Source organism: Capsicum annuum, unplaced genomic scaffold (assembly GCF_002878395.1).
Source record: "Capsicum annuum cultivar UCD-10X-F1 unplaced genomic scaffold, UCD10Xv1.1 ctg2352, whole genome shotgun sequence".
NCBI classification, from domain to species: Eukaryota; Viridiplantae; Streptophyta; class Magnoliopsida; order Solanales; family Solanaceae; genus Capsicum; species Capsicum annuum.
In genome coordinates this window covers 595,034-608,330 of record NW_025829669.1, presented here as the reverse complement: position 1 = coordinate 608,330, position 13,297 = coordinate 595,034, and the positions used below count along the sequence as shown (strand labels likewise).

The following is a 13,297-nucleotide window of genomic DNA, read 5'->3' as shown; positions in this document are numbered from 1 at the left end:
AATTATTAGTTAATAAATGCTATTTTAAGGAAGCTTTTTTATTTGGGCTAAAATTTGAAAGCCACCCCAATTTAGGTTTATTTTTTAGATTCACTCAGAAATAGAAGTGTAAAAGAAAAAGCAAAAAAAATAAAAAAAAAATAAAAAATAAAAAAAGAAGAAGAAAACGAAAAAAAATATGAGAAAGAAAAAAAAAAGAAAACGAAATAAGAAAAAAATAAATAAATTTAAAAGAAAAAAAAAAGAGAAGTAGGAGAGAGAAAATAAAGTGGAAAGAAAAAATGGAAAAGAAAAAGAAATTAAAATAAAATAAAAAAGATAAAAAAAAAATGAAAAACTATCAAGAAAAAATAGTTAAAGATATAAGAGAATGATATTTTGAAATTTTGAAGATCATGAAAATAGTAATCTTCATATTTGAGTTTGATTTGAAAAAGAAATCTACTAATTTAAATACAAGTAATTTTTGAAAAATTCATTAGATGGAATAATTATTTCTTATTTAGCTCAACTAATTTGAGTAAAATAAGGGTAATAAATCTTGTTGTATATGTATTTGTATAGCAACAGTTTACTCAAATACAAAATATAATTTTTTATTTTTCGTAATTATAAAACTGTTGCTATAAAAGTTACAATTAAGGCTCTATAGTTGCTATTTCTGAAATTTTCCCAAATTTAATTCCCTTTTCTAGCCATTTGGCCCAATTGGGCACATGCAGTCTCTACACTCAATTGATACACTTTTATACCACATTAATACACTTTTATACTATATTGATACACTTTTTAAAAAGAATAAAGGAAATTTTATGCTAGCACATGCAGTCCCTATACCCAATTGATACTCTTTTATACCACATTAATACACTTTTATACTACAATGATATACTTGCAGTGTTCATATACTCAATTGATATTCTCTTATACTAGATTGATACATTTTAGAATGCATGTAGAAACTATATAGAGTCATATAAAATATGTATCTAAATAATAATTGTAATTAAAAATTGTATAGAATGTGTATAAAAATGCTATAATTATTATATAGAATATATATATATATATAGAAACTGTATCATTATTATATACAAATATATATCTTTAACAATTATATTATATTAAAAGTATATGGTATTGTATTTTATTGTATAAATAAGTAAAACTAAACAAAACAAACTAAATAGTATGTTATTTAATAATGTTGGTGAATGCAAAATAATCTAAAAATACAATAATTACTCGATTGTTTAAAAAGAATAAAAAAGAGTAGAATCTTTAAAAAAGAAAAGGATCCATACTAAACTTATTACAATTCTTTTTGAGTGCTGGTTGATAGATCCATGCACTAGTGAAGTATGTGTAGCCTTCTAAGTATATAGTCATGATAGTAGAGATCTTGGGGTAAGCAGTCACCATAATCGAGTGACTATTTTTTAGATTTTTAAATTTAGATGCTAATTTTGTGAAATTATTTTAATTTTAGGTGTTATTTTGTCCTTTCCCCTAATTATTATTGCATGTTTAAGGCCATAAGTTTGAGTCACATAAATGTTATTATATATATGGCCACAAGTTCTAAAAACTTTATGACTGTATAAATACTATGGGTGTGTTTGGTATGATGGAAAATGTTTTCTAAAAAATATTTTTCTATTTTCTCTTGTTTGGTTGTAGTAAAATATTGGAAAAATATTTTCCAAGATAACTCATTTTCCTCTATTTGAGGAAAAATGACTTTCCTCATGGGTCAAGGAAAGTCATTTTCTGAAAAATGACGAATGTGACTTATGCCCCCACCCCCACCCATCTTCCCCACCCTAACAACACTCATATTCACATTTCTCAAAAAATTCACATTACTCGAAAATATTTTTCACTGTGTTTTGCTTCATTTTTTTACTGCTTAAAATAAAAAATAGTGAAGCCCGAATTTTTTTCTTTTTCAATGTTCGTTGAACGTATTGTTATTTTCATATGCATAGAGGAAGACTATCCTATGTTGCTTTTGCAAATTGCATATTTCATTTTGTCATCGATGTAGCTTGTTTCACAAGGTCGAATAAGCTTGTCGTTCTGTTGTATTTCTATTATCGTAGTATCTTGAGATTGTCCTAACAAAATGTTGAAAAGTATCTCCTATATTTGCTAGTTAGTACTTGATTAAATTTAGTGATTGTAATATTTTATTATTCGATATTGATATTATTTGTTATACTTAAATTAGTTCTTACAAATTGTTGGGTTGCTAGAGACACTGATATACTAGTTAACAGTTAATAATATTTTTTAAAAAATATTTTTTCACTCACCAATCAAACACTAGAAAATATTTTTCTAAACAATATTTTTTACTCACCAACCAAACACTATAAAATATTTTTCAAAAAATATTTTCCACTCACCAACCAAGCATAAGAAAATAAATAAAAAACCAACTTATTTTCCATCATACCAAACACACCCTATGTCATGTTTTATTAAGATCTCAAGTTTCTCAAATCTACATTTGTTTATTAAACTCTATATCGATTAAAATTATCACATAAATTGAATTGAAGGGAGTAAATGATAATCTGGTGAAAATATTAATTAACCTACTATTACATGTTAAACTACACTGATTGTGTAAAAGATTTTTTACACCATTGGCGTCTTATATGTTAAAGGTTGCACGATTGGTCCTTCAATTATTCGTATATTCTAACTTTAGTCTCTATAATATATGATTAAGCATATTTATTTACCGTCAATTACTTGAAAGGTAAACTTTTGCTCTTTTTTCTTATGAATATTCACAAATTTTTAGAATCATTAACCATGTTATTATTTTCTTTCCAATGCGTTATGTTGTACTTGTAATGTTTCTCCATATTTGAAGATAATATACTTCTGAAAATAATCAAAGTATAGTATATTTCTTTCATAAAGATGCCAAAAACACACATTTTAAATTCTTGTTTGAGGCATACGCCTTGAGTATTCAAATCATAATTTGGATCAAAAATATTTCTCTCCCTAAGTTAAATCCTATTTAGTCAGACTTCTCTACAATATTTATCCTCTAGAATCTCATTTTACTATAAAGGTCAAGTTTTTTTTAAGAACACTTCTTTATGTCACGTTATATGATTATTCTCTATAGCCATGTTTCGTTATAGCATCCAAAAATATGGACAAACAACGTTGTTATAGAAATATCTGACTAAATTTATACAGTTCATGATTGGACTAACAGTATAGGTGTTCATCAGGGAAGAAAGAAGATAATGAAGATGCTCAAGAGAATGCTAGAGGAAAAGAAATCACAACCAAAAAAGGAACAAAGTGACTTCTTTGATTATGTACTAGAAGAACTTCAAAATAAAGAAACAATTCTCACTGAGGCAATAGCTTTGGATTTGATGTTTGTGTTGCTCTTTGCTAGCTTTGAGACAACCTCTTTGGCTATAACTTTGGCTATTAAATTTCTTCATGAACATCCAAAGGCTATGAAAGAAGTAACAGTAAGTGAAACTCATATTCTTAATCAATTGAACAACACATGCACTTATACAAAAAGGGGGTCAATGGGTTTTATTTACTGACATATTCGTATTCCACATTCAATCATGCGTAAAGTAATCGTACATAGTTTCTCTCATAATTCATAACTTAATACAAGTATTATTTTTTTTGTCCCATTTTATGTGGCACAGTTACCATTTGTAAAGTCAAAGAAAAATAAATAAAATATATATATATATATATATTAAAATGCTAATTATTAATTAAGGCTCTTATAGTATGTAAATGTGGTTTCAATGAAATTGAAATTTCTATGTTTGAATTCAACCCAAAAAGTAGATAGTATGACCTTCTTACCCCGGATCATGTCACATAATGTGGAACAGAGAGAGTATTTACATAGTATGACCTGAAGTATCATTTTTTTACGAGCTTCCCATCTGAAATCTATCACTAACTTATCAAAACACGCTTTGAAACTAATGAGTAAGGTACCATGTGGATGAAAACCAATTTTGTTCGCCTAAAGTTTATGTACATAGAGATGAATGTCAACCATTTTTCATGAACTTCAGATATTTTTTCAAAAGCCGGTTTTGTCAAGACTAACTTCAAACACCACATGTTTGAAATTGTTAAACAAAGTGATTAGACATGCAAAATAAAAAATAAAAAAATTTAAAAGTAGATAAAAATGTGATAATTATATTCAAATAAGGTACTCCGTGAAAAATAATGTAACCTCTAAAGAATCATTATCTGTCCATCGAGTTAGCAGACAATGATTTTTTGGGATAAAATAAGCTTGCAACATTCCATTCTATCAAAAAAACTATTTCACTCATGCTACTTTAATAAATAAAATAAAATAAAATTTCATCTGTATGTATTTCACAATAATAATGCTCTAAATGAATTTGTATTTCACTCATAAACTATACCTGTAAAAATAATTGTTGATGTTCATTAAATTTTCAGGTGGGAAACAATCAAAGGAGGAGACATAATACGAACTCCAGGCTTACAATTTCCAAATGGCTACCACGTTAAAATCACTGAAAAAAATAATTAAGGTTCATATATCGAAGCCAATTCAACATTAAAAGTTTATGAGTTAATATGTAATAATAACTGACTTCATAACCAAATGTTCCTAAATACTGAATGTTCATAGTTTGTGTGAATAATGCATTTATATTTACCTTTCTTTTACATCGTCTTTGTGTTTTATGATATTATGAACTCGAGTCTATTATTGACTGTTTGATCATTTAAATTGTTTTTGTTGTTATAACAAATGATTGTTATATCTATAATCTATAATATATTAGAAGTATGAAGATCTTAGAAAAGTGAATTGAACTTTTTATCCTTCATTACAACTCTCTGCAATAGACAAAATCATCATTTTTTATTTTCTTATTATATTTTTTAATTAATAATAAAACAAGAATCCTAAAATATATGATAGAAGAAATTACATGCTAAAAGGTATTAGGAGAATTAATTTTTATAATTAAAAAACACTCATTAAATATATAAAAGACGAATTAGATAGAGACAAAGTTACGTCAGTATTTTTTGTATTTGGTTAGGATACTTATACTTCTCCAATTTCATTTTTTATTTTAGGTAATTCCACTATTTATTTTTGGTTGATAAAAGGGATCGTTTTTATTTTTTTTTATATTTTTGGCATTGTTAAGAAAATCTGTGCTAAAACGTTGGTTTTGTTTGTCTATGGTTTTGCATTGTTAAAAATATGTGTTAAAAAAGTAAAAATATTTCCTTTTAATTTTTGGTGAAATAATTTTTCAATTAATTTAATTTTTATTTTTTTAGGTTTAGTCGTATAATTTAGATTAAAAATTATAATATTTAATACTTCTAATCAGTTAGAATTTTATCTTATATAAAAAAAGAATTTCTATAATTCTATTTAAATAATAGTTTGATCAAATTTTACTAGAAACTTAGGGTTATTTCTTCTTCGTTACATCTATTTTGTGTTTTGTTTGAGTAGTAGTGTATCATGTTTAATTGATTGTATATTTTTCTTTTTGTGAACAGAAAGTATGATTAAAGCTCCTCCTTTTGTAAAATCATTGTTAATGTTTTGTATTTATTCGTGTTCAATATCTATTTCTCTGATATGTGTAAAAAATAACGAAAAATCAACTCCTTTATGTGCATGATAGTGTTGGTCGGTAACGATAAGTCCTACTATATATGGTAAGAGAAAAATAGAAAAATCATGTCACAAGTGTTTGTTCATTGTCGAAAGCTTTTGAAAACTAAATTATGTTGCTCTTGAGGCACACAAAAAACATGTGAAAGATGCAGGTCCAAAGATTATCAATAAAGGGCTCGTCACAGATGAATAGGTTAGTTACTATTTCAACTTACGATTAGACTCTTGTAATTCCTACTCCACACATATTTTCTTGTTTCACAATCTTTGTTTCTTCCTCCTTATTTGTGCTTAATAGAAAGAAAGAAGTGAAAGATACCTTGCTCGACAACAAATTTAAGATGTCGTAGATTCTATATAAATTGCATATGTTGTTTCGAAATCTTTAGCTTTGTCCGAAAAAAATATCAATTTTATTATTGTATGTAACTAATTGTTCTAAAAGATATTATGTTGCTGGTGTGCACGATACTAAATACATTAGATTCCTAAGAGAAAATTTAAATATTCAATCACTTGTTTTTTGTCAAATTATATTATGCGCGCAAATAAATGAGTGCAATATTTATTTTGAAGTCAACTACAATTTTTTATGATTTGTGTAGTTTTATTGACTGATGTGAGGCACACGTGCAATTAAAGGTGTCAAACGGGCCGGGCCGGGCCAACTCAGAACCGGCCCTCCCATTTTAACCGGGTTGCGGGCTGGTTAAGGGCCGGGTTTGACGTTAACCGGTCCGGGCCAAACAGTAAAAAAATTAAAACCCACCCTAACCCGGCCCACTTAACCCAATCCGGTCAAACCCATCAAAACCCGGTCAAACTCGGTTAAAAATCGGTCAAACCCATTTAAAAAATAAATAAAAAATCCAATATACACTATATACACTCCAATATACAATATATATTTTTAAAAAATATATATAAAGTATAAACAATTACACATATATATGTACCATTTAATATATAATTATATATGACTATACGTACTACTTTAAATAAAACATATGCTATAATAGTATAATATATATATATACACTACAATATATATATATATATACTAATTTATAAAACATATACACATGTATACGTTAAATATATACTACTTTAGAAGATATATACACATATATATGCACCATTCAATATATATGTACTACTTTAAATAAAATATATACTACAATATATATACACATATATATGCACCATTCAATATATATGTACTACTTTAAATAAAATACATACTACAATATACATATATATATATACAACAATATGTATATATATATAGTTACATACTAATTTATAAAACATATACACTTGTATATTTTAAAGATATACGTCTATAGAAGATATATACACTTATATACGCACCATTCAATATATATGTACTATTTTAAAAAAAGTATATACTACAATATATATATTAATTTATAAAACATAAAGTAATGTATACGTTAAATATACACGTCTATAGAAGATCTATTCACATATATACACTCTATTCTATGTATATGTAATACTTTAAATGAGATATACTACAATATATATATACATTACAATATATATTTGTATAGTTATATACTAATTTATAAAATATATACACATGTATACGTTAAATATACACGTCTATAGAAGATCCATTCACATATATACACTCTATTCTATGTATATGTAATACTTTAAATGGAATATACTATAATGTATATACATTACAATATATATTTGTATAGTTGTATACTAATTTATAAAACATATACACATGTATACGTTAAATATACACGTCTATAGAAGATCTATTCACATATATACACTCTATTCTATGTATACGCACCATTTAATGTATATATACTACTACTTATAAAATATACTACATTATATATACATTACAATATATATAGATATACTTATATACTAATTTATAAAACATATACACATGTATACATTAAATATACACTTTCTATAGAAGATATATACACGTGTATACGCACCATTCAATGTATATATACTACTACTTATAAAATATACTACATTATATATACATTACAATATGTATAGATATACTTATATACCAATTTATAAACATATACACATGTATACGTTAAATATACACTTCTATAGAAGATATATGCACAAATATACAAAACATATGCTACTTAATATAATAAATTAATAATATTTGGTAGTAAATTAATAATATATTAGAAGTAAGTTTTTAATTTAAAGTAGAAAACTAGAAATTCAATTTAAAATTTTAAATCGTTAAATAAAAAAATAAAAAACAAGGACTAAGGAGTGAATGAATTTGGGGAATTTTATTGATTGCAAAATGATCCAAAATTTATAATTTACATGAATGAAAAATCTATAAATTATGCATCATTTTTTCCAACTCATTCATGTTAATATTAATGGGAACTTTCATCGGATAGTCGAAGTCAACGGGGGCAAAACCATGCATTGGACTTGATTCGCTGAGTTCTCCCGTGAAGTCATAATTTCTTCAAGTTTCAGGTCGTCGCTCGGCTCTGGTTTCATTCCTTGGTTTCTTCTTTCCGCTCTAATCCAATCTCTGAGGCAAACTAGAATATTCATTGCATTGCTTCCCAATGAGTGTCGGTTGTCTCCAAGCTGCTGTCGTCCCTGACTAAAGGCGCTCTCTGATGCAACGGTTGACATTGAAACATTCAAGATATCTCTATCTAATCTTGAAAGCACAGGATATTGTGTTTCATTACTCCTCCACCAATCCAACGTGTTGATCCGTCGTCTGCGATCCTCTAGTGCCGTCTGAAGATAATATTTCAGCTCTTCCCGATAAGTTGATGTGTAAGTTCTCTCATCAACACTGTTCCAACAATTTAAATCATAAAATGAATCAGAAAAACCACTATGTGCCGGCCTTTTAGAAGATGATGGCTCCTCGGGAGGATGAGGAGCGACAGTTGGAGTGATATTTGTAGGTACGGCTAAATCAAATAAATCAGCATAGTGATTATATAACTTTTCTATGTAATCCTTTGCATCAGCCGTAGCCGTCCACAAATCAGGTTGTACTTGTTCAGAATCATGGTTAGTATTTATTTCTAAGTTAGTATAAATAAGAGTACTAAAGTGACACATATGATTATATTTCATGCACGGATTTAGCATAGCACCAACCAATTAAATAGGGGGAATCGGGAAAAAATATTTTTGGCGCCAACAACTTCTTTATAACCTTCTTTATTTTTATATTCTTTGAGCAAACCAAAAATATCGGCTATATATGCCCAAATATTACAAACAGTAGGATAATAAGCACCGGAAAATTCAACCGTAGCTATATAAAATTTTTCTAAAAACTTAACAAGATCATTAATTACAATCCAATCATAATTATGTAGCATACAATCATTACAATCAGCAAATGAACCGCAATGTTGGTTAAAAGCTAGTGTAATAGGAATTCTATATTTATAACAAGTTTTTAAAAATTCATACGAAGAATTCCATCTAGTATCAATTTCCTCAGGCATCAAAATTGGTGTAAGTCCATTTTCTTGACATTTAACTTTAAATTCTCTAATTCTCGATCTACGATTATTTCCTTGAATAAAACCAACGGCAAGATGAATTTTTTCAATATAAAGCTCAAAAAACTCAAGACTATCTTTTACAATTAAATTATATATATGACATGCACACTTAATATGAAAAATTTCAGGCAAGGGCGGAGATGGCGTAGACTTTATTTTTGTTATAGCAGTCTTGTTGTTAGAAGCATTATCAAAAGCAATACATAAAATTTTATTTTCGATACCATAATATCCGGCAATTTTAACAATAAAATCAGCAATAAATTGTCCAGTATGTTTACGATCTTCATCATATAAAAAAGCAAGAATACGTTTTTGCATCACGAAATTACTATCTATCCAATGACAAGTAACGGTTAAATAATCATTTTTATTTACAGCACGACCAAGATCAGAAGTTAGGGACAATCTACATTGAATATTTTTTAACAATGTTGATAAATAAAAACAATATTATGAATGGAGTCTAAAAATATCAGACCGACAAGTAGTTCTAGGAATACAATTAAACATAGGATTATAAATTGCTTGTATATAACGAATAAAGGCATCAAAAGAAGGAAAACTAAAAGGCAAACAACCTACAGCTACCATTTTAGCTATTTCTTCCCTGTCCCTCAATTTATTATACTTCTTCGCTACGTGACCGGTTGCTGGGTCCATTCTAGTTTGCGTTGACCCACCAACATCCCCACCACCTTTTGCAATATTTAACTCTCTTTTGTGATCTTCAGCTATATGTCTCATTAACGTACCCGTACCCCCTTGCTTGCCTCTACTTCTATGCTTATATATTTGTTGACAAATATTGCATTGCACCTCAATATCTGATATACGTTCAAAAATTGTCATGCAATACTAGTTCTTTTACGAGGTTTTGGGGCACTGGGAGGACGGGAAGGGAGATTAACTGATTCAGATCTAACGTTAGCATCTCCTACTGCGGGTGTCTCAGCAATATTTTCATTCTTCGTCTAAATTAACCGCATCTACTTCACTTTCTTCTTCTATACCGTAATTTTCCTGAGCTTCTACATAATCCATATCGTGAGCACCTACACCTATTTCTTCCTCAAAAGGTGTACCAAGCGGTACCGGAGGCGAAGACACACGGGTATATCTACTACTTGAACTACCTCTACCGCTAGTAATTTACTTTTTACTACCACTACCGCTTCTGGGACAAAATATTTTAACACTTTTAGTAGCGAGGTTTCTTAATTTATCCATAATATAAATTAAATTAAACTAAAAATATTCAAAATACACAAATATAATAAAATTAACTATTAAATAATTAATACAATAAATAAAAATTAAACGTAAGAGATGGAACGACAATACCAAATTTTGAAAGTATCCGAAGATTGCGACTTTAGAAACTTCCGCTCGTACTTTGTAAACGAAAAATTAAAAAATTAAAGTGAACACTTTAAGAAATTAAATATATTGAATATTTGAGAATTGAGATTTGAGAGAGAATGAGATTTGAGAGAGTGAAAAATTGTGTGAAAAATGATTTGAAGTTATAGGGTATTTATAGATTTTTTTTTTGGATTAAAAAATATTTTTTTAATTTTTTTTTTCTTAATAAATGGGCCCAAACTAGCCGTTTGGACCCAAAAACGGCTATATAGCCGTTGGGCCAATGGCTAGTTTGGCCCAAAATCCAAAATATCTTTTTTTTTTTAAATTTTTCTGGGCCGGGCCGGGCCGGTTAACCGGCGGGCTTGGACCGGGCTTGGTCCGGGCCGGGTTAACCGGGCCTATTTTAACAAAATAACCGGCCCGGGACCCGGAACCCTAAAGCCCTAGGGCTTACCGGGCCCGGGTCAAATCGAGCTGGGTTAGATAGTCGGGCCGGGTCGGCCCGACCCACTTGACACCCATACGTGCAATACACTATGCTAGTATCTATATAATACTTAGCACTTTTAACGTTTAAATCTTATTATTTAGTTGTTATTAAAAAGAATTAACAAAAAGTTTATTTTTCCAAACTTTTAAATTATAAAACAAAACAAATGTAAGTTTGAATGTCTGTGGTATCAATACAGTAGCCAGATTTGGCTAGTTATGTTTGTATGCCCTCCGTCAAAAAACAAAAATTATTATTATTATTATTATTATTATTATTATTATAGAGAGAGATCTTGGTGAACATCTTCAACGAAATTTTTGATATTGTCATTGATAATATTGATAGAGCGTTCGAATTAGATGCACTTTTATAATATCATACTACACACACAAAAAAAAAACGATTGAAGAGTAAGGTAAAATATAATAAAGGGCATTCATATTATTAGAAAAAAATCCACTCTTTTGTAACAACACTACAAGCGGGATTATTATACGCGTCGATAGAGTCTTCTAAATCGACATGCATTTAAATGCATCATTCATACATAAATATAAATTAGTCGTAATAATAGCTAAAAAACATGCATGTACTATAGATAACAAAATATTCACGTTAGTGATTTCACGAGTCCAATAACTTTTGCTGAGATCCTGTATATGGATTAAGAAATACACAAAATATTTAGAATTTTTTTAACTCATATGAACTCGATTATTGTTATTATATATTAACTTGAAATTACTGAAGAAACTCACAGACTTTAAATTCGGGTTATTATTGTATCTGATAAGAGCATTGTCTGCTAAATCGATAGACAACCACTAACTCTTTTGAGACAGTAATCATGTCGCACCTTAACCCCCTTTTTATTTTTTATTTTTCAAACAATTTCTTCAATCAAATAAATAATATATGAAGATTTTTAAACTAAACATATGTGTAGCAGAGATAGTGATCATATCACGCCTCTCCATATCAGATAAAGACATAAAGTACACTTAAAAATAATTGATATCAGGATACTCTTTTGAGACAGTAGTCATGTCATGCCTTAAGCCTTTTATTCTTTTGAAATTCGAAATTTATGTCGTTTCATCCGATTGATATGGAAAATGACTTCTTCGGCTCCGCTAAAGCAATTCAATCAATCTAATAGGCCATTAAGAAACCGTCTAAGAAGTTTTTCCTAAAAAATTTTCTGGAGCCTACACCCACCCCCGATCCGTAGGCTAACACTCACCGGAAATCACAAAAAACCCACAACTCTTGTTGTGTCACCCTTTTAACTTGGAAAATGATTCTCCCAATCCTGTCAAAGCAACTCGATTCATTTAATGGTCCATCAGAGGACCACTCAAGAAGTTTCACCAAAAAATATTTTCGGAGCCCGCATCCACCCTCGATCCGTGGACTTACACCCATTGAAAGTCGCAAAAATCTGCAATTCCTGTCGTTTCGCTCGTTTGACTTAGAAAATGGCTCCTCCTACCCCACCAAAGTAACTTGATCCATTAAGTATGCCATTGGGGTATTGCCCGAGAAGTTTGCCTAAAAATTTTTCCGAAGCCTACATCCACCCCCGATTTATGGGCTAAAAGTCGCAAAAAATTCATAATTTCTGTCATTCGCTCTTTTGACTTGGAAAATGGTTCCACTGTCTCCGCCAAACCAACCATATCTATTCAATAGGTCGTTGTGGAACCGCTCGAGAAGTTTTACCTAATTTTGGGCTTGAGACCCAGAACCACCCCTCGAAACGTAGGCGACCACCATAAAAAATCGCAAAAAAACTGTAATTCCTGCCGTTTTTCCCGTTTGTCTTGAAAAATGGCTCCTCCGACCCTGCCAAAGCAACCCGGTCCATTTAATAGTCCACCAGGGGAACCTTGGAGAATTTTGGCCCAAAATCTTTGTCGAAGCGTGATCCCAACCCCTGAACCGTGGGCTAACACCCACAGAAAATCGCAAAAAAACCATAATTTCTATCTTTTTGCCCATTTAACTTTGAAAATGGCTCCACCGACCACGCCAAAGTAACTCGATCTATTTAATTGGATGTTAGAGGACCGCCCGAGTAGTTTTACCCAAATTTCTTCACGGAGCCTGAGACCATCCACCCACCCCTCAACTCAAAATGTGGGTAACACCCATCGAAAA

General features: G+C 29.5%; 1 protein-coding gene across 1 annotated transcript in view; it reads left to right on the top strand.

Moving 5' to 3' along the window:
• Positions 1–4,722, top strand: part of LOC107854621 (cytochrome P450 87A3-like) — a 23,393-nt gene extending 18,671 nt beyond the window's left edge. The window contains exons 4-5 of the mRNA XM_016699645.2: positions 3,258–3,509; positions 4,489–4,722. Of these exons, the coding sequence (XP_016555131.1) occupies positions 3,258–3,509; positions 4,489–4,560 (324 nt within the window). The 3' untranslated portion in view covers positions 4,561–4,722. The remainder of the gene's footprint in view (positions 1–3,257; positions 3,510–4,488) is intronic.
• Positions 4,723–13,297: the final 8,575 nt, after the last annotated feature.